Source organism: Typha latifolia, chromosome 10 (genome assembly GCF_019914945.1).
Source record: "Typha latifolia isolate L0001 chromosome 10, TyphaL0001v2, whole genome shotgun sequence".
Lineage (NCBI taxonomy): Eukaryota > Viridiplantae > Streptophyta > Magnoliopsida > Poales > Typhaceae > Typha > Typha latifolia.
Genome location: NC_133095.1, coordinates 1878906 through 1906049, shown reverse-complemented (window position 1 = coordinate 1906049; position 27144 = coordinate 1878906). Strand labels below are relative to the sequence as shown.

General features: G+C 34.7%; 3 protein-coding genes across 11 annotated transcripts; all 3 read right to left on the bottom strand.

Annotated features, from left to right (window-relative positions):
* On the bottom strand, positions 1-6687 carry LOC140796264 (uncharacterized). Its single transcript, XM_073149215.1, has 10 exons — positions 4595-6687; positions 4138-4287; positions 3885-4049; positions 3636-3728; positions 3490-3552; positions 3167-3277; positions 2828-3037; positions 2271-2375; positions 1295-1605; positions 1-843 (listed from the first exon to the last, which is right to left on the bottom strand). The coding sequence occupies exons 1-10, from the start codon at positions 6636-6638 to the stop codon at positions 232-234; spliced, it is 3864 nt and encodes a 1287-aa protein (XP_073005316.1). The 5' UTR covers positions 6639-6687; the 3' UTR covers positions 1-231.
* A 2114-nt stretch (positions 6688-8801) lies between these two features.
* On the bottom strand, positions 8802-13729 carry LOC140796745 (uncharacterized). The gene is made up of 9 exons (XM_073149827.1): positions 13677-13729; positions 13521-13585; positions 13114-13233; positions 12612-12794; positions 12200-12295; positions 10864-10938; positions 10430-10537; positions 10002-10312; positions 8802-9440 (listed from the first exon to the last, which is right to left on the bottom strand). The coding sequence occupies exons 3-9, from the start codon at positions 13142-13144 to the stop codon at positions 8832-8834; spliced, it is 1413 nt and encodes a 470-aa protein (XP_073005928.1). The 5' UTR covers positions 13145-13233; positions 13521-13585; positions 13677-13729; the 3' UTR covers positions 8802-8831.
* Positions 13730-20108: 6379 nt separating this feature from the next.
* LOC140796263 (uncharacterized) lies at positions 20109-25935 on the bottom strand. 9 transcript variants are annotated; one of them, XM_073149205.1, is made up of 11 exons: positions 25276-25931; positions 25032-25181; positions 24783-24938; positions 24487-24576; positions 24354-24398; positions 23944-24069; positions 23545-23778; positions 23301-23423; positions 22656-22748; positions 21763-22082; positions 20109-20917 (listed from the first exon to the last, which is right to left on the bottom strand). In XM_073149205.1, exons 1-11 carry the CDS (start codon positions 25886-25888, stop codon positions 20306-20308), a joined length of 2562 nt encoding a protein of 853 aa, XP_073005306.1. In that variant the 5' UTR covers positions 25889-25931; the 3' UTR covers positions 20109-20305. The 9 variants fall into 9 exon arrangements, with proteins under 9 accessions (XP_073005306.1, XP_073005307.1, XP_073005308.1 ...); XM_073149206.1 differs by lacking the exon at positions 24354-24398 and having other exon boundaries at positions 22656-22763; positions 24484-24576; XM_073149207.1 differs by lacking the exon at positions 24354-24398 and having other exon boundaries at positions 22656-22763.
* Between the last annotated feature and the right edge of the window lie 1209 nt (positions 25936-27144).

Here is a 27144-nt window from a genome sequence, read left to right as displayed (position 1 = left end):
TTTAGAGAGAGTTTAAATTTACCCGTTAATTTAATACGTTCTCAGGTAGCGTACTATTATTCATACAACTTAATCACATCTAACCAGTCTTAAGAACATTTGGCAAACGACAACGACGACCACGACAACAACGTAATTAATTATTTTGTGACACTCAATTACGTCTAAGAAATTAACTTAAAAGCATACCAAATAAATGTAAGCACAAACACGCCGCCCACCATATGTTCGTCAAAATGTCCGCATTTTTTGAGTCCTCTCTGGCAGGATGGCGATGGTAGCAGTGATGAGATCAACATAGAGTGGGAACTGCGCAATTGCAAAGAAGGACACCGGCAAGCACATCACCCCGTAGATTGCGAACGCCGCGTACTTGAGCTTCTTCTCTACAATGAAGAAGTCCCCGGCGCAGAAGGAGACGAGCATGGCGGCGATGGAGGTGAAGAGGGACGTGAGCCCAAATATCAGCTTTGTAGGGAGGCTCCTGTCGAAGTCTTGTTCTTGATAGCGTGACGTGAGGATGGTGAGGAACATGATGAGGGAGGTCACGGAGAAGCAGAGGGCGACGAGGGCGGAGAAGGCGAAGACTTGGAAAGGGATATGACCGGAGAGAATAGGGTCACCAGAGTTCTGGTCGAGACCGCCGGGGACAGTGGCGGCGGACGCGAAGGCAACGCCGGCGATCAGAGCAGCGACGACGGAGCACGACTCCGACGTCTTGAGCAGCCACTTTCCGGCCTCCTTGACAAGGTCCTTGTGCGACTCGGTGAAAAGCTCTTGCGCCGTTTTGCCCTCATTGTTGTATGTGGCGAAGAATTCGAGGTCCATGGATTGCATCACATACTGCGGGGTTTCAAAGTATCATATTTTTCACTCACACCCCAATATATATATGTTTATTACAGTTGAACTCTAAAGTTTTCAATCTAACCCCATGTGTTCCTAATAACATATTCTTAAGACGACCTTATATTTGTATTAAATTACACCTATACTCCAAAATTATTACTCATTTTTATATAAATCTTCTTTTTTATTCTTTTATGTTGTTAACAAATAAAATTAATCAAAAGATAGTCACATAATAAAAATCAAACAGACAACTAACAAAAAGGTCATTTTGCTTCACAAAAGTAAGATAATCTATGTAAAAATAAGTATAATAGTTTAGTAGGTCCGAGAGTAATATATCATCTGTTAATTAAATAAAAGAAAGAAAAGGAATCGAATTAGCTTGATATAGTGAAAAAAAAAAAATGTAAGCAAGAGAGATAGAGAGTCACCGTGCATGTACCTTGTACCATTTAATTTCCCATTGCATCTGGAGAGCTTCTCCTGGGATACTCCAAGGAAGCTTTTCACTGAGGTTAGCAGCGAGATGTAGAGCGCTATTCCCTTTCATATCCACCTTCCCAAATACACTATCCTTCATCGTCTTCCTCTTGAGCATAAGTTCATATATGTGACTTTGCCGGTGTTCTACCGCAAGCAATACAATATTTTTTTCATTCTCGTCTACATCTAAAACTGCCACGGAAAATGTTTCAAGAATTTTCTCCACCATCTCTGTTATTCCATTTTTCGCTGCTACTAATAATGGCGTGGCTGATATCGAGCATCACAGGTAAATAATTACACATTGAAAAACAAAGTGAATGTGAAATTAATTCATCAATAAAAAGTAATCGTATACTTCCTTAATAATAATAATAATAATAGGATTTTAAAAATAACTGCCATGGAAAAAATAGTACCGTACTAATCACTGGCCTCTTTAAAAATGTCAAGCATCCATGGGTTAAAACTAACTAATTATGATTAATATAAACTTGGATCAAAAGGTACCATTTTGCCTTTGCAGGATTTCTTTAAAATAGTCTAAGAACTATCTAATGTTACCCTGTATCATGTCGCAGGATAATACAATGTTTTTCATGTAAGAGAAAGTATGAATGATAATTTTACACCCCAGAAAGGTATTTTTAGTAACTTTAATAGTCATTCTCTAGATAGTTAAAAAAAAAATAGTTATAATAATAATTCTAAAAGAGTCAAAATATTTAAATGATAATTATAATATTCTTAAAAAATACATAGAAATATCTTAAAAATAACATGAATGCTATTCGTACAAATACTCCCTAAAAATTCTACAGATAGAATGATGTGGCAATTATTAAACTTTGGTATTTTTCCCCCCCACAAAATGATACCACATTTGCACTTCTTGCGGAATGTCTCTAAATAATTTTGGGAGTAAGTTAAAATACCTTTATTTGGTTCTTTTGGTGCCTCTCCCTTTTCCTTTTGCTTTTGCTCATCTTTGTCAATGCCAGGATGATCGTCTTCTCTATTGCTCTTTCCATCCGAACTCTCTGTTTTCAAATTATTTTGATGATTAGATTCGAATAAGTTAGCTAATTAAAGTACACTTTAATCTATCTCTTGTACTATAATCTAATATCATATTGCACGCCGAATTTCTCATTCAATATTTATGCAACAAAGTAAATCTAATTTTATATTTAAAAAATAAAAAAATAACTATTATTTGCTATAAATAAAATAAAAGTTTAGGAACTTCAACTTATAAGACTCACCGAAGTAAAACTGTCCTAAAAAAATGACAATTTTTTGTGTCAGATTACTTGCTTAATTTTCTTGCATTGTATAACTTAAAACTTTTTTATTGCGTCACCGATTTATATAATCATTTGATGTTTTTTTGTGAGAACTGTACTCTTCCGATCCAATCAAAATGATATATAGAGAAACAGAGAAAATCTAGGGGGAGATAAATAAAAGCTGTGGAGGTCTGTGGCAATACCAGTTTTGCTCGAGGAGTCAATATTTGGGACTGAATTTGGATCAAGCTCTGGTGGCGAATCAGAGACAGATCTCGGAAATTCAGGATTCATCCCGCCTCTCTCTTTCTCGTACTCCCATTCTTTACAACATTCAACCAATTTATCCATTAGCTGACATGCATATTTGTTCTTTCGCTTCTTCCTCTCAAGTGCTTGCGTCCTCCATAATCCTACAACACGATAGTAGAAACAAATAATATTTAGTTGAAGATATTGAGTTCCAAGAATATATCAAAACAGAGTAACTGATTAATTATGCAACTAAATATATAAATGCATGGAACGAATTCACTACTTACCTATTCCCATGACGACTAATAAGAACTTCATCACCAGCTTGAATAAGTCAACACCCACATCATAGATTTCTGGGAATTTTCGATATCGGAACACCTCTATTTCTTCATTTTCTTTTTCATTTCACGTACACAATTCAAACATGAAATAGCGATCAGCATAAACAGCTTATAAATTTACATATATATAGAGAGAGAGAGAAAAACAAACTAGCTCTTAATCTTAATTTCAAAAGGTACCGTGTATCACAACTACTGAGATATCAATTCATTTAGAGACTAAAAGCTCAATATAAAAATAATAATATAATATAGATTTAAATTACCTTTAGAGGATTCTTGATCATCCTCACCTGGAGTTGAAGTTAAATTATTTGTAGGTGTTTTTGCTGAAATAAAAAAGAAAAGGAGTGACAAAAAAAGAACTCTCATAAGATGTTCCAAAACAAATAATTTATTTCAAATAATATACCAGCGGGATCTTCTACATCATCCTTAGCATGTCTCCCTCGGATCAGCTTAGAAATGCTGGCAAATTTTCTCTTAAGTGACTCAATAATGATACCTAGACAATGAAAAATAAAAATAAAATTCTTGTGAAGAGAGAGAGATCAAAACTACAATATCAAAATTGGAACTTAATGAAGTGTTTTTAATTCGAATAATTTGAATAAGTGAAAAACCATTAAGAGTAGTTAATATAATATGGAATGCTAATTACCAATATCATTAAAAGGCTCTTTTAGCAAAGTAAAGGTGTGGGAGCACGTATCAAATGTTTCAGGCAATATGGGATCGTCCGGTGTGAATTTGATAATTTGTGGTTTATCACTTTTGTGATTTTTATAATTAGTAAATTCACTCTTAAGTGGCGCAATAGTGATACCTGCACAATAGGAGAGAAAATAATTAATTATAAAGGAGGGGATATATAATGTAATTACATGATTAATTAATTAAAAGAGAGACTTAACACGAATAGATGACTCGGTCATAAAGGCCAAAGCGAGTCCCACTCCTGAAACATAAAGGCTTGTTGGCTAAAAAGTGAAGAGCTGACTGTCCTTCTGTGTTCACGTAATTAACCAATTCCGGATACAAGTTAATGATCTCATTAGCCAAGTCTGCACACAAATATATTATTATTAACCATCACTAAAATACACTTTATTTCAAAGTTAGACTACCAAATTATTTAGCATAAAAAACTTTTCTTTTCTTTACCTTGCCACTAATAATATTATATCACTAACTCGGACCATTTAAAACAATTTCTACAATGACAAAAAGATTCCTTTCTTAATATAAGTTCAAATCTAATCATGATTAGTTAGATTTAATAAATATAAATATTCATGGGATTTAAAAAGAAAAAGAAAAAGAAGCACTCCAAATAATGTAAAATAAAATGAAAAAAAAAGTGAAACGTACCAAAGTATTCTCCTAGGATAGCAAAATGGAGGATGTTATTGCCATCCTTGTCTCTCCTACAATGTGTTAGGTCCCTCTTCTTCATATTCGTCGGCCGACTCTGATCCTGTACCGACCACTCTAGCGCGAAGAACGCTTTCTTCTTCCCATGTCGCACAGCCGTGAAGAGCGGCGTCTCCCCGTTCTTGTTGCGAGCCGTCATCACCAGGTTTGGTACTAGCCGTGCCATCTCCCCGCATGCTAGGTGCATGTCGAGCGCCGCTGCCAAGTGCAGTGGCGTCGAGCCGCTGTCGTTCCTCATGTCCAAGATTGACTTCACATCCCTGTCGCCCATCGCCGCCAGCAGCGCCAGCACCGTGCTCTCATTGCCGGCCGAGATGGCGACGTGCAGCGTCGTGTCCTTGGCATGTGTCAGCATCTCGCCTTGCACCTCAGGGTACCCCTCGTAGAGTTGGATGACTTCCTTCCATTTGCTCTGCATAGCTAATATGAATAACTGCTTTCTCATTTCATTCTTGAACAGTTTGGTGACTTCCTTCCATTTGCCCTGTATGGCTAATATGAACAATTTCATTTCCTCGGTGAATAGTTGGATGACTTCATTCCATTCTCCCTGCTCGGCTAATATGAATAACTGCTGCCACATTTCCTCCATAAAAAGTTGGGTGATTTTCTCAAGTTTGTCCTGCATGACTAATTTAGGCAGTTGGTGCCACATTTCCACTGTGAAGAGTTGGGTCATTATCTCCTCCCATGCACTATTGTTTAATTTAGACAACTGGTAACTCGTTTCCGCCATAACGAGTTTGATGACATCCTCCCATTTGCCTTCCATGGCTAATTTGAACAACTGCTGCTTCATAATTTCATCAGGGAACAGTAAGGCAAGTTCCTCCCATTTGCCCAGTATGACTAATATGAACAACTGCCGATTCATTTCTTGGGTGAAGAGTTGGACGACTTCCTCCCATTTGTTTTGCTCGACTAATCTGGACAACTGTTGCCCTATTTTTTGTGTGAAGAGTTGGATGACTCTCTCCCATTTGCCCTGCATGGCTAATCTGAACAATTGCTGCTTCATTTTCTCTATGAAGACTTCAATGACGTTCTCCCAATTGCCTTGCGCAGCTAGTGTGGACAACTCCTGCTTCATTTCCTTTGTGAAATGTTCGTTGACTTTCTCCCATTTGCACTGCTTGGCTAATCTAGACAATTGTTCACTCATTTTCTTTGTGAAGAGTTGGATAACTTCCTCGCATTTGTCTTGCATGACTAATCTGAATAATAATTGCTTCGTTTCCTGGGTGAAAAGTTGGATAACTTCCTTCCAGTTGCCCTGCTCGGCTGAATTGGATAACTGGTGTTTTGTTTCCTCCGTGAAGAGTTTGGTGACGTCCTCCCATTTTCCTTGCTCGACTAAGTTGCATAACTGCTTCCTTGTTTCCTCTTTGAATTGTTCAATAACTTTCTCCCATTCGCCTTGCATGGCTAATTTGAACAACTGTTGCTTTGTTTCCTCAGTAAAAAGTTGGATGGCTTCCTTCCATTTGCTCTGCATAGCTAATCTGGACATCTGTTGCTTCATTTCCTTCGTAAAAAGTTGGGTGACTTCCTCCCATTTATCCTGCCGAGCTAATTTGGACAACTGCTTCCTCGTTTCCTCTGTGAAGAATTGCATGACAACCTCCCAGTGGCCTTTCATGGCTAATCTAAATAACTGCTGCTTCATTTCCTCGGTGAAGAGTTGGATGACTTCCTCCCATTTGCCCTGCTTGGCTAATTTGGATAATTGCTGCTTTATTCTTTTCGTGGGGAGTTGGATAACTTCGATTTGCTTGGCAAATTTGGACAACTGCTGCATCATTTTCTCAGTAAAAATGTGGATGACTTCCTCCCATTTACAATGCATGGCTAATTGGAATAACTCGTGCATATTTTCCTCGGTGTAGAGTTGGATGATTATGTTCCAATCGATCTGTGTGAATAATGCGAATAGCTTCACCCTCGTTTCTTGGAGGCCACCCGTAGTTAATGGTTTGGCCATCCTTTCTTGTATGTAGTAACAAGAGGAGAGGGATTAATTTTTGGGTTCTTCGACTCGTAACAGTGCACAGTGCACAGTGCGCGTACATATATATATATATATATAAGATCGAGTGCACAGTCACTCGATCTTCTCCACCACGGACAGTGGGAATTTTATATTATTTTTTGTTCGCTCAGTTGTTCAATTTTTTTTTTCTGTTTCCTTATTCTTTTTTCTTTTTTATTTTTTATTTTTTATTTTTTATTTTTTCTTTTTTCTTTTTTTCTTTTTTCTTTTTTCTTTTTTCTTTTTTTCTTTTTTCTTTTTTCTTTTTTCTTTTTTCTTTTTTCTTTTTTCTTTTTTCTTTTTTCTTTTTTCTTTTACGCACGTGCCGCATCTTATGCCTTCAGCTGCTGGTATTTGGGCGCCGTACCTACGTATCATGCCTGATGAATGCGTAACTTCTACGATTCTTAGGAAGATTTGCATTTGACACCCTGAGTTTACACATATATATAGCTTACACCCAATACTTTAACACCAATCGTGTAGATAGCGTACCCTATTTGGGTTTAGTTAACTTAACCTAAGAGTTTAATACTCTGATAAATTTAATTAATAGATCTAACAACTTAGCATGCAATTTATAGTTACTAAAAAAGTATAAAGTGTAAACTACAAATATGGGTAAAGGTAGGGTGGTAAATGCACAACTCAAATTAGTAATTAACTTCCAAAGATGTATGTATAGAAGGGGCATCTTAATTAGCTTCATACAAATGTGTAGTTTCTTATAGTCTTCCGGTCTCAAAAGCACAAAAGCAAATCCAAAGAGAAAAAGAGTAAGAATATAGCCAAATTAAGGAATTAATTCTTTCGTACAGGATGTAAAGCTTTACAAAACATTCTACACATTGAAAAAGTCAAGGACGAATAACTAATTATATTCCCTACTTTAACTTTCCGTAGGAAAGAGAAAGAGAGAGCATAAATGAGAGAAAAAAAAAACTATGTCACTTGTGGTTTAGGTTAAGATGCCCATAACAAAAGTAAAGTGGATGCATGGTTAAGTCCCTTTCGCTTATAAAAGCAAATGAGATATATACTAGAAGATAACTTTATATATATGTATATATATATCCATTTCGCACCTTGCCTTAGTTTCATGCGTTTTAGAAAACATGAAAAAAAATTAAAAAAATAAGTTTATATATACTATTTAACTCGCAAACTGCACCTATAATTGAAATACTTGACCTAAATATTATTTCTAGATTAATAGAAAAAAAAAACCTTTTTCTTTTATTTAGACTAGCACTCTTTGTTTGCTTAATAACTAACATTAGCGTAATCTCGATTCTACTTGTGAAGTGTGATTAAAGGCTTAGATTGTTGAAACTTTTAAATTTAAATCGATTAAGAACTGAATTACCACGTCGGTATCAGACATCCATATTTTCTGTCCAAATATTAGAAAATTGCAACGAAGCCTTGCATTTTCATTAAATCACAGTGAAGTCCCGGTGTCAAGAGATTATGTTTGCCAAGTCATTGTGGGAAAACCTAGATGGCTTTAATTAGAATGGTGAACATGTAAAGAGCTCTAAATGTTTTGGTGGATATATATGTTTCAACTTAGTGAGTTTAATATTTTATTTGGATGGCACGTCCGTATCATACTTTTTTTTTCTTTGATAAACTTATATATTTTAACTACTAATAACTTATCGTTGTCAAAAAGGTAACTACAAAGTATTCATACAAAATTTCTGGCTTTTAACATAATATATGCACAAATATAAAATTAAAAATTATACACGTACAAATAAAAGTTTTTAAAGGGCATGTGAACAAATTATTTTAATTTTATTCTAAGTTTCTTATATATATATATATATATATATATATGTGTGTGTGTGTGTTTTCACTTTTTAAAACCAAATAATAAAATAAAAAAAGTCATAGTTCTAATTTCATACTCTCTTTTCTAACAAAATATTAAAAAAAACATATTTTTATTAAAAAAATAATTCCTCTGAAAATATTTACTTTCTAAGATCCCTTAACTTTGCTACAACCAAATACAACTATAGGAAATCCAACGCATACCAGATTTTCGATGGAATATTATTCCATAAAAATCCCAAGTAATTTATTGGCAATTAATAAGCACACCAAACAGAAGCACGGACCACAGGCAACATCTATTCATCAAAATGTCAGCCCCATTTGAGACCTCTTGGGTACCATATTGAACGTCGCGTTATAGAGATATGCATAGAGAGGGAACAACGAAATTGCAAACAAGTACACCAGAAAAATTGTGACTGTGTAAATTGCAAACACCACATACTTGAGCTCCTTGTCTATCCCTAAGAAGTTTCCAGCACAAAAGGAGATGAGCATGGCGGCAATGGCGATGAAGAGAGTAGTGAGCGCAACTATTAATTTCACAGGGAGGTTCCTTTCAAAGTCCTCTGGTTTAGGAGACGAGACGATGCTGAGGAACATGAGGAGGGAAGCCACCGAGAAGCAGAAGGCGACAAGGACGGAGACGGTGAAGATTTGGAAGGGGAACTCGCCAAAGAGGATGGGGCGGCCGGAGGTCTGATCAGTACCGCCGGGGACGGTGGCAGAGGAGGCGTAGGCGACGCTGGCAACCAACACGGCGACGACTGAGAATGATTGTGACGTCTTTGAGATGGACTCGACGGCGTCCTTGACAAGTTCCTTGTGCGACTCTATGAAAATTTCTTGCGCCATTTGGCCCTTATTGTTGTAGGTTTGGGATACTACGCATCCCACGGATTGCATCACGTACTGTGGTTGTAAAATTTCATAGTTTTCATTTAAGATCATATAATATATGGTTAAAACAGTTTGCTTTCTAACGTTAATATTTTCAAATTTCCTCCTTATATTCCTATTCATATTTCGAACTCTATATTAATTTATGGTTAATTATACCTGGACCCATTAACTATTCCTCATTTTTATATAAATATAATTTTTATACATACATTTTTATTTGTTTTTTCTTTCACTTCGGTGTTTTCAGTTATCTAATACCTCTCATTTGTTATCTTATCAACCTCTCTCATTGGTTATCTTATCCTTATTTATTTTTTTGAATAAAAGTAAAATAGTATCTACAGTATCTAAAATTGATCATGTGACAGGGTCTCTTAATTATATTTTTAATAGAAAATTCGAACATATAACTAATAAAATACTATTTTGAATGTTTTTCATAGTTAAAAGAGTGTCTTAGTAAAAAAATAAGCAATAGTTTACTATAATTATCCCTTGTAGTTGTCAATGTTTTATTTTGAATTAAAAATATAAGAAAATTTATGAATAAAAGAGTGAGACACCTTATACCTTGTACCATTTAATCTCCCATTGCATCTGGAGAGCTACTCCAGGGATACTCCAAGGAAGCTTTTGGCTAAGCATAGCGGTGAGATGTAGAGCACTATTTTCATTCTTATCTATCTTTTCAAATACACTATCATCCATTGTCTCTATCTTAAGCATAAGTTCATATATGTGACTTTGCCGATTTTCTACCGCTAGCAACACAATATTCTTGTCATCTTCGTCAACATCGAAGATTGCCACTGGAAAAGTTTCAAGAATTTTCTTCACAATCTCCGTTATTCCATTTTTCGCGGCTACTAACAGCGGTGTGGCTATCATGTTGATGAAATATCACACATAAAATAGGGTGAGATTTAATTAAAATAGTCTAAGAACTAAGATGATACAATATATATTGTTTTATGTAACAGAAAATATTAATTATTTACCTTTCACTGGTTTTGTTGATTCCTCTCCCTTTTGTTCATCTTCCCATATCTTTACATATACATTGACCTGATGACCGTCCTCCTCCTTGCTCTTTCCATCCCGACTCTCTGTTTTCAAATTTTTTAAATAATTAAGTCCAAATAAGTTCACTAATCAGATGTCAATACAGATAGTTTATGCATCGATAGTTCATCAGTGGATTCTTGTAAATAAATTAATGCTAAATTACAATTTCATTCCATTGGAGGGGGTGGTGGAGATTATAAAATGACAAGTACTGTACTTTTATTCTTCAAACTTTGTGTTTGCCACTTGGTCGTACTTTTTAATGGTAAAAATATAACTTGGGAATACATTAACTATGCTTTGACTCCATGGGCAATATTTTCTATTTTCATATTAGCCCGATAATTTCAAGGTAATGTGGTGATACCTTTTGTGGTGGCGGTGACATCCTGTGTCGGTGAATGCTCGTTATCTACTGGAGGTGGTGTATCTGGAAGTTCATCTGTATCGAAAGATCTCGGAATAATAATTCAAATGAGATCTTATGTAACTCTAAAAGTTGAAAATAATTCAGTAAAGAAAGATATATTCATTATTTAAATATATTATCAACCTTAGTTGTCATTTTCTGGATATTTCTTAAAAAAACTAATTAGAATAATAATTCTAAATGAGTAAAAAAATGATAATTATCACATTCTAAAAATATATATAAAAAAATCCCTTAAAAGTAACATGAATGCTATTCGTATTCGTACAAGAGCAATGATTCGATAAAGACCAATTATTTATTAAAAATAATTTCTATCCATTGATAAATGATAATCAAAAGGTATTGCAAAAAATTTATAAATGTGACTTAATTAACCAGTCAAATAACATAGGCATTAAACACTTGAAATTCAATTCAATTAAGAATTTAAAATTAAATTACTTTACTTGGAAAATTTTATATTAAATAGGAGAAGCAATCTTTCCTAATTAAGCTAAATTCTGACTATAATCTTATCTCTAATAATATTACAATAAACTAGAACAGAGAGTTTTATATAAAATTTGGGCACAAATTGTTAATAATAGAAATAGAGAATGTCAATTAAAAATAGATAAAAAGGAATGGTATTAAATGAAAAAAAAAATCCTATCCTATTTTATAAAGTGAGCCCTATGTTTGAGTAACTATTTCACCAAAAAAAAAAGAAAATCCTATATGCTTTATTGCTTTACCGAACAAATTTAACAGTATGAACATTTCTATAAATATCTGTAACAATATAGCAGTTGAATTATAAATACTAAATATTCAGGGTGTACATAACAAATAAATGAAAATGCGGGGGTGTGAAATTAAAATATCCCTTTGTTACAATTTATTTTCGTCAAATAATTAATTCGTTATTTTTCATGGCGAGCTTGGAGAAAGAAATAAGAAAACGAGTAATTCTTTTTATAAATTAAAAGGGTGACTGATACTTCCAATTAATTCTTTAGATAATTATATATATATATATATATTTTTTAATTATTGAATTAGGAGAGAGAAATTAATGATTAGTATTATTATCTTAAAAGTAAGATGAATGCTATACCTACAAATACTCAGTAAAAATTCTACGGACAGAATGATATAGTAATTTATCAACTCTATAGATAAAATTCTTTCTCCATATAACTGTCATCATCATTGACGCAAAGAATGATAGAAAATTTGCAGTTTGTATAAATTTCTGAGAGCAGGGTTATAGTTTTGTTGGTTAAATTACCATTGCCTGGTGGTTGTTTTGATGCCTCTTCCTTTTCCTTTCCATTCTTGTTTTGCTTATGATCGTCCCCTCCGATGCTCTTTCCATCCGAACTCTCTGTTTACAAATTATTTTAATGATTAAATTTAAATAAGTTATATAATCGGAAGTCAATACAGATAGCTTAGGCATCGATGGATTCTTTTCATAAATAAGTTAATAGCCTGCACTTCTACGGACGGTGGAGATTATAATGTTTTAGATACTTGAGCAGACAGGAGGAGGTGTGGTTATTCTTCAAATAGTATATATATAAGAAATATTAAAGAATTAAGAGGATGAAAGAGTCATATATATATATAGAGAGAGAGAGTTTATGATGCAATTAATTCTATAATTTAAGCATAATTTAAAGGAAATATTGTGACGATACCATCTTCTCTCGGTGTGTTGAGTGGTGGCTGTTCCGAATCGTTTCTCTCCAAATAAGGATTTATTCCACCTTTGTTTTCGTTGTACTTCCATTCTTTACTGTCAATAACCAATTTCTCCATTACCTGAAATGCATGCGTATGTTTTTGCTTCATCTTTTCCAGTGTTCGGCCCCTCTGATACCCTAGAAAACAAATACTCCCCTCAGCTTCCTCACTCTGTTATATAAATCAAAATAGTTTTTCCATTTTCCAGGATTGACCATATATTTTTATTTTTACATCATTCATTTCTTTTAGATATTATACATCATACATCAATAGCTTCATTGTAGCAAGATATTATAAATTATTTGGGCATAGAAGACTAAACTAAACTACCATTCTCTATCCGTATAAGTTTTTGAAGTAACTGATTAATTATCCTTCACTAGTAACATCTAAATATATAAATGTTTCGGACAAATTCACATCGGAAGTAACTCTTGTACATTATCTACTTACCTATTCCCGTGACGAGTAACAGGAATATCATCACCAGCTTGAATAAGTGAATAGCAACACCATAGATTTTCCAAAGAAATCGGAAAGTGCCCTTATTATGCGCCTCAGATACTTTCTTTTCTGTGACATTTCATTTCAAGTAGACAATTAAGATATAAAAGAGTGATGACCCGCATGAAATAATAGTGTTGAAATATAAAATATTAAAAGAGTAGTCGGTAAGTTAAAAGGAAAAAAAAGTTAAAAAAATATACATAAAACTTATACATCACTCAAATTTACATGCATACTTATATATAGAACTCTTAATCTTTAGGAGAAGATTGTGTCACAATCACCAGCTTTGATATTAATTAAGAGATTAAAAAGCTCAATATAAAATTAATAATATAATATATATGAATTACCTTGAGAGGATTTTTGATCAACTTCGCGAGGAGTAGTAGTTGAATTATTTATAAGTGTGTTTTCCCTGAAAAAAAAAAAAAATGAATGACTAAAATATTTTTAAAAAGTCCAATAAGATATAACCTCCCGCAATCAATTTATTTCACATAATATACCAGATGGATCTTCTTCATCTTTATGCTTAGAATATCTCGTCAGAATATATTTAGACATTCTGACAACTGCAATTGAAATAAAGTTTGGAATGAGACTACTATAAAACTAAATAAAAGACTTTTTAATTAACATATTAATTCTGGCGACCGCAATTAATTGAATTAAGGATTGCATTTTAAGATCATTATTCCAACTAATGGACTTTAATTCAAATTGACAAGTAATTCAGATCAAAATAAATAGAAAACTTATTGCCCTGTAATCAGTTGAATATATATATTCAAATCTACAAAAGTTTAAATTGCTTGAAATGAAAATATAGAATTTTGAATATAACCGTAAACTCTTAATAGTAGTTATATGGAATGCAAATTACCAATATTAAACAGCAAAGTAAAGGCGTAGAAACAACTATCAAATGTTTCAGGCAACATTGTTCTTAAGTTAAAACTCGAAGCTTCTTCACATTGGTCATTTTTATAATCATCAAATTTACTCTTAAGTGGCGCAATAGTGATACCTGCACAGTAAGAGAGAGAGAGAGAGAGAGAGTGTGTGTCATTATACAAGAGAGTAGATATAAAACGTAATTGCATAATTATTGACTCAATTAATTAATTAATTAGAAGAGACTTAACACGAATAGATGATATTGTCAAAAATTCCAAAGCGAGTCCCACTTCTGAAACACAATGGCTTGTTAGCTAGAATGTGAAGAGCTGAATATCCTTGCTCGTTTACATAATTAATCAAACAGGGGTACTTGATAATGATCGCACTAGCCAAGTCTGCACACATAAATAATAATAATGATAATTAGCACTAATTCTTTTAAACCACTTCTACAATGACAATTTCTTTTCTTAATCTAAGTTCAATCCTAATAATGATTAGTTAGATTTTACTGACACAGATGTTCATTGGATTTTGAAAACAGCATGCCAAGTAATGTAAAATAAATTAAAAAAGGACACGTACCAAAGTGTTCTCCTCTGATAGCAAAATGGAGGATGTTATTGCCATCCTTCTCCCTCCTACAATGCATGAGGCCCTCCTTCCCATTCTCCGGTAGACTATCCTCGAGCGCGAAAAAAGCCTTCTTATTCCCGTGTTTCACAGCCGTGAGGAGCGGTGTCTCCCCGTCCTTGTTGCGAGCCGTCATCACCAGGTTTGGTACTAAATGTGTCATCTCTTGACATGCTAGGTGCATGTTGAGCGCCGCCGCCAGATGCAGCGGCGTCGAGCCACTGTTATTCTTCATTTGCAAGATCAATTTTATATTCTCATCTCCTATCGTCTTCAACAGCTCTAGCACCGTGTTCTCATCACTGATTGAGATGGCGACGTGCAGCGTCGTGTCCTTGTCATTTGTCAGTCTCTCACTTTGTACCTTCGGATACTCTTTGCAGAGTTGGATGACTTTCTCCCATTTGCCATGCATGGTTAATTTGAACAACTTCTTTCTTATTTCCTCCGTGAAGAATTTGATGACTTTCTTCAAGTCGTCATGCATGATGATACCGAAATACTCCATTTCCTTGATGTAGTCGATGGCTTCGTCCCATTCGTCATGCTTGATTAATCTGAGCAACTGCTTCCTCATTCCCTCCGTTAAGGGTTGGATAATGTACTCCGGTTTGCCTTGCCCTGTGAATACAAGCAACTGCTTGTTTGTTCCGGTGGTGGTTAGTAGGTTAGCTGTTCGCTCTATAGTCTCCGTTTGTACTGTGCAAAGTAGTTGCTTCATTTCGTCGGTGAATAGTTGGATGACTTCCTTCCATTTGCCATGCATGGCTAAATTGAACAAATTTTTTTTCGTTTCCTCGGCGAAGAGTTGGCCAACTTTCTCCAGTTCGAAATGCATGCCGGTGAAGTACTCCATCTCGGTGAGTAAGTCCTCCATGTCGGTGGGTAAATCCTCCTCCATTTCCCTTGTGAAGAATCGAATAACTTCCTCCCATGTGCCTTGCTCAACTAATGTAGATAATTGCTGCGTTGTTTCCTCCGTGGAGAGTTGGATAATTGTCTCCCATTTGCCTTCGATGGCTAATTTAAATAACTGTTGCTTCTTTTCCTCGATGAATGTTTTGATAATTTTGTCCCATTTGCCTTGCTCGGCAAATCCGGATAACTCCTGTTTCTTTTCCTTTATGATGAATTTGGTGACTTCCTCCCATTTGTACTTCTCGGATAATTTAGATAACTGCTGCTTTATTTTATCCACCGAAGATTTGGTGATGTTCTGAATGACTAATATGAGTAATTGCGGCATCACTTTCTTAGTGAAGAGTTGGAGGACATCCTCCCATTTGCCCTCATCCGCTAATTTGGACAATTGCTGCTTTGTTTCCTTCTTCAAGAGTCGGATGACTTCCTCCCATTTGGTTTTAGTGACTAATTTGGATAATTGCTTCTGTATTCCCTTTGTGAAGAGTTGGATGACTTCTTCCCATTTCCCCTCTTTGGCTACATCCAACAATTGATGCTTCATTTTCTCGGTGAAGAGTAGAATGACTGCATTGCAATTGCCCTGCTTTGCTAATTTAAATAATTGATCCTCCATTTCCTTCTTCAAGAGCTGGATGAATTTATTCCATTTGCCCTCCTCAACTAATTTAGATAATCGTTGTTGTATTTCTTCCGTAAAGAGTTGGATGACTACCTCCCATTTGCCTTGCATGACTAATTTGAATAACATTTCTTTGGTGAAGACTTGGAAAGCTTCCTCCCATTTGCTCAGCTCAGCTAATCTGGATAATTTATGCTTTGTTTCCTCCGCGAAGGTGAGTGGGTTGTGGACTTCCTCCCATTTGCACTGCTTTGCTAAGTTGGATAATTGTTGCCTCATCTTTGCAGTGAAGAGTTGGATAGCTTCCTCCCATTTGCTCTCGTCGGCTAATTTGAATAACTGACGCATCGTTTCCTTTGGGTAGAATTGGATGATTTTGTCCCATTCGGTCTGTCTGAATAATTCTAATAACTCCATCATCTCTCCATATAGGAGGAGTACATCCATTGTTGTTGGTTCGCCCATCCAGTACTTTCTTGTGGTAATAAGTGAGAGAGAGAGAAGCGATAATTGTTGGCTTATGGGTCTCGTAGCTGAGCGTATCATATATATATATATATATATATATAAAAGAAAGACACGTCATTCGATCTTCTCCACCGTGGACAGGGAATTTTTTTTTTCCTTCGCCGCTCAGTTGTTCAGTTTTTTTTTTTTTTTTTTTCTTTTTCCCTTTTTCTTTTACGCACGTGCCACATCTTATGCCTTTAACTGCTGCTATTTGGACATCGTACTTGGAGGATTAGGATGATTTGCATTTAACACCCTGAGCTTATGCATATTATTGTTTACACCCGATATTTTAATATGTACATATTGCACCCCCCCGTATTTTTTTTAATATTTTAACACCTGTAGCATACCAAAAGAAAATATTTCATCAAAATTAACCTATCATGTTCGTCTACCAAAATATGGATTGTCATTTTTTTCTTCTTCCATATATATATTTTTAGTAATAAATCTCATATTAATAAGTGAAAAAAAGATAACACCTATGAAGCAAAGGCCTCACTCTCAACCCAATATCTCACCATTAGTCTAAACATCTCTCTTAATCTTCTTTTCTCCTCTATTATTTATTAGAAAAAAAAATTCTCAGTGTGAAGATGAGTTTAGATTTTGATACGATTCGGACTTCACTGACGTCGTCTCAAGCATGAATTCACTTTAGGAGTGTTTTTGTTTCATGTTTGAGTGTTTAATTTCCATTAAAATAAATTTTCTGTAAGTCGCGTTCGAACGCGGGTGGAGTGAGTTCAAACGCGGTTTGTGAACGGGATTGTGAACGTGGGTGAAGAGAGTGCACTGTGCGTTCGAACGCACTGTGAACGCCTGCATCGCGTTCACAAATACCGATAGACGCGTTCGATCGTGCGTTCAAACGCCTGCATCCAATCTATCCAACACTTGCCTTAATCCTTTCTTCCAATCTATCCAACACTTGCCCTAACCCTTCCATCAACCATAACTTTTCCACCACCACTTTTCACCAGTGCCACCCCATTAACATCGGTCCACCTTCAACCATTATCACATAGGATCACGTGCCTCCATCCACGGATCCAAAACATACCACCCTAACATTTGTCCATTAATCGGACGATATCTCGGTATCCCTACATCCGATTCGCCTGAAACTAGATTTGTTGGAAAGATTTTTTCCGGGGCTACAACATATCAAAATTTCACGTCAATCCGACGGCAGCATATTTCAAGATCTTATTTCAAAATTTTGTGCCAAATCTAGTTCAGATCAGAAAATGTGAAGAGATCGAACCTTAGCCCAAAGGAAAATCGTATCAGATTTTATAAAGGTATTTAAGTAATATTATTAGAGTTTAATTAATAAATCTAACATCCCAGTTTGCAATATAAAATTTTAAAAATACAAAATATAAACTATAAATATGAGCAAAAGTAAGGTGTTAAATGCATAAATCATAATTGTATATACGGACAAATTAGCGACTAGTTAACCTCCTAAGATGCATTTAAGAGGCATCTTAATTAGTTTTACATAAATGTGTAGTCCCTCTATAACATCCGGTCTCAAAGAACAAAGGCAAATTCAAAGAGAAAAAGAGTAAGACCAAAGTGAAATTAAGGAATTAATTCTCACGTACGGGATGTGAAGGTTTACAAACATTCTACGGAATGAAAGGCGACAAGGACGAACAAATAAATTATATTCCCTATTTTAACTTTCTTTAGGAAAGAGAGAGAGAGAGAGAGAGCATAAATGAGACAAAAGAAAACTATGTTACTTGTGGTTTACGTTTAGGTTAAGATTCCCATACGAAAATCAAAGTGGATGCATGGTTAAGTCCTTTTGATCATCTCACTCGATCTCTCTAGAACGTTTAAATAATTAAAGATAGTTGTTTAAATACCCAAATTATCTTTTGTTCGAATATGACACGGTGGTTAGATCTAAGAAAAAGGATTTTAAATTTAGTGGAATGGATTAAAATGGGATATGATTCAAGCTTAATTTAATCAGCAGAGTTACGTAACCATATACTAGGTTAATAATTGTTAGTGAAAGTAATGATGTGGTGTTATATGAAATTTATAGGAAAAAAGAGCCGACTTTTAGAATACTAAAAAATAAATGCTAATTAAAAACTAATAAAAGTATAGGGTTTATTTAAAAAAATTCCTAAGACTTTTCACTCCCATCGTGAAGAATTAATTAGGATAAATATTAAATTAACCCGTGGTTATGCTTAAAATTAAACTATCTCATAAACTTTGGTTTGCAGTATTTTGCCAACTTATGGTTTAGACTAATATAATACTATTAAATTTTTTTTATTCGAACCTTAATAGGAAAAAAATATAAATTATCACAATATCTCTCTAAAAGTAATAGTTTCATTGTTTGAGTAAATACTTTTAAGATAATTAAAAATTTTCATTCTATGATCATATATTTAAAGAAGGCTACATTAGGATGGTCAGTTATTAATAATTGAGATTTGATGCGTGTAATTTTAGGTACAATAAGATATTAGAGATTAAAAATGCACTTGTATTAAAATTTTAAAATGTGTTATGATAAGTAAATTTAATTAAAGAAGAACGAATATAATATTTTAGTATTTTGAAAATTTTATAAATTACAATGTATATTTTATCTATTTTATAATTCATACTATCTCTAAAGATTTTATAACTCAACTTATCATCTTTTTACCTATAATTTTTATTTAACATCGTAACATTATTTTGACTAATTAATATTAATTAAATAACTAAAATATCCTCACTAATCTTCCCCTCCTCTTTATCCCTCTACCATCTTTTCCTAACTACGTACTCCCACAGTTACCACTACCCCACCGCATTCTCTCGTCTTGCCCCTCCTCCTCCTCTTCTATCTATTTTTGCTCTATTCTAGAGTTTGGCGGAGAAGATGGATTGTGCCGAGTATCTTGATCTGACTCATTTTGAAACATTCCACTTGTGCATAATTAGGAGGAGGATGATGGAGAAGATAAGAGTAAAGGAGAGAATAAAATAGATTGGGGTAAGTTAAATTTTTATTAATTATTAAGTATATTATAATAAAATATTCTTTTGCTAATGCCATCCAAGTTAACTTAAGTAAATTTTTTTTAATAAACGGGATGTGAATTATAAAACAATTTGAAGGATACGACTCTAAAAATTTCCAATATTTATTATGGTAGAAAAGTTCTCTCCTTAATTTTTTTTTATATTTTCTATGTTAAACTTAAATGAAAAATTAATAATTTAATATTAATCTAAATCACAACAATAAAAAGTAATATAAATAAAATTTTATGGGTTGGTTGATTTTAGGCCAAACAACCGGGGCGAGATTTTAATTTACCCATTTTTAATTGAACACATTCTCATGCACAATAATATTATTCAAACAATTTAATCACATCATACATATCTTAGAACATTTGGCAAACAGTTGATTATTTGATAAAAAGACCCATGCAATTACTTTATTCTGAGAATTAAATTACGTCTACGAAATTAATCAAAAGTGCACAAACATGCCGCTGGGCCACCATGTGTTCGTCAAAATATCTCCATCTTTTGAGTTCTCTCCGGCACGATGGCAGCGGTAGCCCTAATGAGGTCGACGTAGAGCGGGAACTTGGCAATTGCAAAGAAGGACACGGGCAAGAACATCACTCCGTAGATTGCGAATGCCGCGTACTTGAGCTTCTTTTCCACAATGAAGAAGTCCCCTGCGCTGAAGGAGACGAGCATGGCGGCGATGGAGGTGAAGAGAGACGTGAGCCCAAATATCAGCTGTGCAGGGAGGCTCTTGCCAAAGTCTTTTTCTTGGTAGCGAGACGTGAGGATGGTGAGGAACATGATGAGGGAGGTCACGGAGAAGCAGAGGGCCACGAGGGAGGAAAAGGCGAACACTTGGAACGAGATATGGCCGGAGAGGATGGGATCGCCGGAGGACGGGTCGAGACCGCCGGGGACGGTGGCGGCGGAGGCGAAGGCGACACCGGCGATCAGAGCGGCGACAAAGGAGCACGACTCCGACGTCTTGAGCAGCCACTCACCGGCATCCTTGACGAGGGCCTTGTGCGTCTCCGTGAAGAGCTCCTGTGCCGTCTGACCGTCGTTGTTGTAGGTGGCGAATAATTCGATGTCCAAGGATTCCATAACGTACTGCGGTTTTAAAGTATCATATTTTTTTTTAATTTCACATCGTACTATATATGTTCATTAAAGTCTACGCTCTAGTGTTAATACTTTTTAATTTAACCCACAAAATATTCATAAGACACCCCTAAGCACCCATATATTTAGGTTAAGTTACCCTAGACTCCTAATTAAATAATTATCTTATTCTCAACTTCTATATCTTTTTCTACTCCAAATAAAAATAAAATAATCTCTAGCAATAGAGCTTAATATTAATCATACCATAGTCATGTAATAAATCAAAGGCATTTTACTTTATAGAGCTAAGAGCTAGGAAGAATTCATGTAAAAGTAAATCGGATTAAATGTTATCGGTACTTATGCCTAAAATTACTTTGCCTCCTATACTTTAAAAATCTCAAACTAGTCCATATACTTATGATTAAAGTGAAACTATTAGTTTTTTTCGTTAAACTTAACCGAATAATATCAAAATAACTAAAATGCCCCTATTATGTATATGAGAGAAGAAATGTAGATTTTAATATAATGCATTAAATTACTAAAATAGCTGTGGTACTTAGTTAAATTTAGCATAAAAATTAATAATCTCACTTTAGTCATAAGTATAAGAATTGATTTAGAACATTTTGAAGTACATAGAGTAAATTAATTTTTGGGTATAAGTAAAGGAAGATAAAATATATTTAACTCAAATAAATAATAATCTAGTGGGTCCAAAGATAATTATCCCTTAATTTAATAAAAAAAAAGAAAAACAATCGAACTAGATATAGTGAAAATAAAATAAAATGTAAACTAAAATGAACAAGAGAGAGAGAGAGAGAGAGGGAACACCATGCATGTACCTTGTACCATTTAATCTCCCATTGCATCTGGAGAACTGCACCAGGGATATTCCATGGAAGTCTTTCATTGAACCTAGCAGCGAGATGTAGAGCACTATTTCCATTCTTATCTACCTTTCCGAATACACTATCCCTCATTGTCTTCCTCTTAAGCATATATTCATATACGTGGCTTTGTCGAAATTCTACTGCAAGCAACACTATATTCTTCTCATCCTTATCAACATCCAAGACTGCTACTGGAAAGGTGTCAAGAATTTTTTTCACCATCTCTGTTATTCCATTTTTTGTCGCCACCAACACCGGTGTCGCTATCGTGTCTGAGTATAATATGTGAGTGAATAGTTATACATTGAGAAAAAGAGTGGAAGTGAAAATAATCTATCAATAAAATTTAACGTATTATTTAAACGTACTTTCTTAATAATAATTAAAAGTACTTGGGTTTTTTTTTAAATAATTGCCATTGAGAAATATTTCAAATACAGTAGTACGGCAGAAGTCATTGGGATCTTTAAAAATGCCATCCATTTGTTAAAGTATACTAATTGTGATTAAAACTAAACATGGATTAAAAACTACCAATTCGCCTTCATAGAAATTGTTTAAAATAATCTAAGAACTATCTAATTTTACCTTGTATCATATACGTGTTTTCTCATGTCAGAGAAAATATTACTGATAATGTTACAAACGAAACTTCAATGAAGAATAATATTTTTTTCTTATTTAAATTTAATTCTCTGGGTATTTCTTAAAACTATTAACCATAGCTCAAAAGATTTGAGCGACAATTATACTGTTCTAAAAAGAGCTCTTAAATTTTTTGAGAGTAAATATTTTTGTTTAATATAATTGGAAGTGATTAAAGTTAGTTTTCTTAATTAAAATACCTTTGTCTGGTTGTTTTGATGCCTTTTGGTTTTGATCATCCTTGTCTATGCCACCATGATCGTTCTCTCCTTTCATCTTTCCATCCGAACTCTCTGTTTTAAAATTATCTTAACGATAAAAATCAAATAATTAAGCTAAGCAGAAGTCGATCAATATAGATAGTCTAGGCGTAGCTGGATTCTTATGATAAATAATTTTAGGTTGGATTATAGCTTCACCTCTTATACTATAATCCAATATTATATTACACCTTGAAGAACAAAAGCATCGGTAAATCACTCTTCTATATATACTCCCCAAACTATTATTTATTTTCATATAAACCCCTCATTTATTTATTTTTATAGTATTTTGATTATTCTCAGCTATGTAAAATCTCTAGATAATCAACTAATCAATTTGTAGACACTTTGACAACCATTGCACTTTTACTTTCCTTTAATTAATTTTATTTTATGCCAGTTAGAGGTGTGAGGGGTATTAGATAGTTAAGGATATCAAAATATCATATAAAAAAATAGACAATTTGGTGTGTTAAAATGGGCCATAGTTTATGGTGTAATTAACCCTATAATTTAAGGAAAAATTTAAACGTAACGCGGCGATACCAATTTTGCTGGAGGGGTCATGAGGATTAATTTCACCTTTCTCTTTCTCTTTCTCATTCTCCCATTCTTTACAGAGTTTAATCAATCCATCCATTAGCTGACATGCACGCTCATTCTTTCGCTGCTCCTCCTTGTCAAGTGCTTCCGTCCTCGATATCCCTAGAAAACAATGTCATAGAGACAAATATTTTTTACTTCTTTTCCGTCCAATTAATTTGAATTGTTTTTTAGTGATTAAATTCATATAAGTTAAGCCAAATGAGGAACTCAAAACAGATACCATTTTTGCTCGTGCTCAAGGAGTCGCCGTGTGATGGTGACTGTGTCGACTCTAGCTCTTGAGATGGTTCATCTCCAGGTGGATCAGTGGCAGAAGTCGTACCATGAGGTTTCATCCCACCTTTTTCTTTCTCGTATTCCCATTCTTTGCAACTTTCAAGCAGTTTATCCATTAGATGACATGCATATTTGTTCTTTCGCTTCTTCCTCTCAAGTGTTTGCGTCCTCCACAACCCTAGCAAATAAAATTAGCTAGAAATAAAAAAAAAAAAATAATAATAATAATAATATTAGGGTTTAACCCTCGAACTCGATTGGCTGAGCTGAGTTTAATTACTTTCGGGCTAAGATCACTTGAGCTGGGGACATTGGAATTAACTCGCGGAGATTATCGACTTACCTATTCCCAAGACGATCAATAGGAACTTCATCACCACCTTGAATAACGCAAAACCCACATCATAGATTTGCGGAAATTTTCGATCTTGCTTCTCATCCTCGATAGTTTCTTGTTCTTTCTTGACATCTTCATTTCAAGTAGAAAACAAAAAACTTCATGAAAGAGTGATCAGTATGAACCTAATATTATTTAGTTGCTAAAAGATAGGAGAAAGATAGGAATAAGCTATATATAAGCTAGATCGGCCTTCTTGAGCACATCAAGCTTATACTTCATTCAAATTTATATAATTCCTTGTGATTGTTAACCTTTCAGTGGGGATTGTGTGCATCAACGACTAGGAAACCAGTTAAGAGGCTATAAGCTCAATATAAAATTTAAACAATTATCTTGAGAGGATACTTGATGACCTGCGACGGGAATAGAAGATAAATTATTTGTAGGTACTAATTTCTCTGAAATAAAAAGAGAAGAGTGAGTTAAAAGAAAGCAAACATAAGATTTTCCACAGCAAACAACATTTTATTTCAAATAACATACCACCTGGATCTTCTGCATCACCTGCATGTTTATCATCAGAAACCCCTCGGATCCGGTGGATCCACTTAGCAATGCGATTAAAACTCCTGGTAGCTGCAATTGATTAACAATTGGATCTTAAGATCCAACTAATGGACTTATTAAAATTGAGCACTAATTAATGCATATGAAACTCTACTATAAAACTTGCATATCTTTTTTCCTTGCAAATAGCATATTAGTGTTCTATGAAACATATATTTTTAGGCATTCGTGCGATTTAATATAACAGTACTAAATATGGAATTAATGCTAATTACCAACAACACGCAAAGGCTTTAGCAAAGTAAACATGTGGGAGAACGTATCAAATGTTTCGGGCAACATTGGATTGTATGATGTGGTTTCTTGTGTCGTATCACTTTTGTAATTTTTATAATCAGGAAATTTCCTCTTAAGTGGCTCAACAATGATACCTGCACAATAGAACGAATTAATCAAATACTTATAAGAGAGTAGATATAAAATGTAGTTACTTAACTAATTGATTACAAGCTAGAGAGACTTACAAGAGTAAATCACTTGGTCAAAAAAGCTAAAGCGAATTTCACTTTTGAAACATAAAGGTTTGTTGGCTAGATAGTGAAGAGGTGACTCGCCTCTTATGTTCACATAATCAACCAATTTAGGGTACAAAGCAATGATCTCATAAGCCAATTCTGCCCACAAAGATATTTTACCTTGTAATGAGCTATGGGTAATAATATATTAGATAACTATTTTAAAAATTAATATGCAGGAGAGCAGACGTACCAAAGTATTCTCCGAAGATAGCATGGTGGAGGATGGTATTGCCATCCTTCTCTCTCCTACAATGCGTGACATCCCTCGCCTCGTAGTTGCCCACCTCCATTGAATACTCGAGTGCGAAGAAGGCCGTCTTCTTCCCGTGTCGCACTGCCGTGAAGATCGGCGTCTCCCCGTACTTGTTCCGCGCCGTCATCACCAACTCCGGGTGGCGCCGCGCCATCTTCCAGCAGGCTATGTCCATGCCGAACGCCGCTGCCAGGTGTAGCGGCGTCGAGCCGCTGTCGTTCTTCACCTCCAGGATCAACTTCACGCCCTGTTGGTCCACCACATTCAGTAGCTCCAGCACCGTTTTCTCATCGCCGGCCGAGATGGCCACGTGTAGAGTCGTGTCCTCTGCACGTGTCAGCTTTTCGCCTTGCACCCAAGGTTTCTTCTTGTAGAGTTGGACGACTTCCTTCCATTTGCCCTGCATCGCTAATTTAAACAATGCCTGCCTCGTTTGCTCTATTTCACTCTTCGTTGGTTGCTCTTCTCCCGAGAGAGAGGAGTCCTTCGCTTCTTCTACTACTCCTGAGGAGGAGGACGACGATGGGTCGTTCCTACTTGCTTCCACCATCCTTTAATTTCTCGTAGTAATAACCGAGATGGATTAATTAGTTTGGTCTCGTGGCAGTGCGTATATATATATATATATATATACTCGATCAGTGTGAAATTTTTATCCCTTTGCTCATGAGTTTGTTCATCCTTTTCCTTTTTCGTTCATCCTTCTTTTTCTTTCTGCCATTTTCTTGTACGGACGTGCCACATCTTTTATGTCTTTTAACATCCCTACCATTGATTACACGTTGGACGACGTGCGAAGTATCGCATGAGGTACGCATAGCTCTCCTATAAAAAAATTTAGGTAAAAATGCATTAAACACCCTACATTTACATGTATTTTCTGTTTACACCGTCTATTTTAGTATTTATAAATTATACTTTGTGTGTCACATAATATTTATGTAATACACCCTTAGATGAGATTAACACTGCTAACAACGCGTGTGTGTCTATATATATAGACCACATAACAGAAGAAATATTCTATCAAAGTTAGCATATTGTCTTCTAAAATGCTTATGTTATATGCCCTTATTTTCTTCTTATACAAATCTAACGTGCAGGAGAGGGAAGACTTAGAACACGCTCGGAACGAAAGCAAAAGGCTCACTCTCAACATCTATGTCTCATTATTAGTTTGAATCTCCCTCCAATCATCTAAATCTTCTTCTCAGTCCTATTTTCTCCTTATTAGAGATAAGATTGTTAGCATGATCAAGGTATTTTAATTGTGTCCTAGCTAGCTAGTTTAGTTAACTTTAACTTAGGAGTCTTGTTAAGTTCAGTCAGTAATTCTAACAATAGAGTGTGTTGCAAATATTTTGGAAAAAGTAGCATGCGATTTATTAATATTCATAATGCAGGCGTAAACCACAAATACCAGTAAAGATGGAATGCGAATTTCTCAATTTTGTATACGTGAGAAACTAGTAGTTAACTTCTAAGTTGCATGGAAGAGGCACCAAGATCACAAAGGCAAATCCAAAGAAAAAGAGGAAGCCCAAAGCCAAATTAAGGAACTAATTCTTCATGCTTTAAGTACTAATATGCGTAATTTAAAGCTTTACAAACATTTTACAGATCTATATTCGCAACAAGGACAAACCCCTTATTATAGTGTATTATCTACTTTTTAACTTTATTTGGGAAAGAAATTAGGTTTAGGTTAACATTTCACTAACCCATAAGAAAGTTGAAGTGGATGCATGGTTAAGTCCTTTTTTATCATCTCACTCGATCTCAAGAAATTTTAATATTTATATCTCC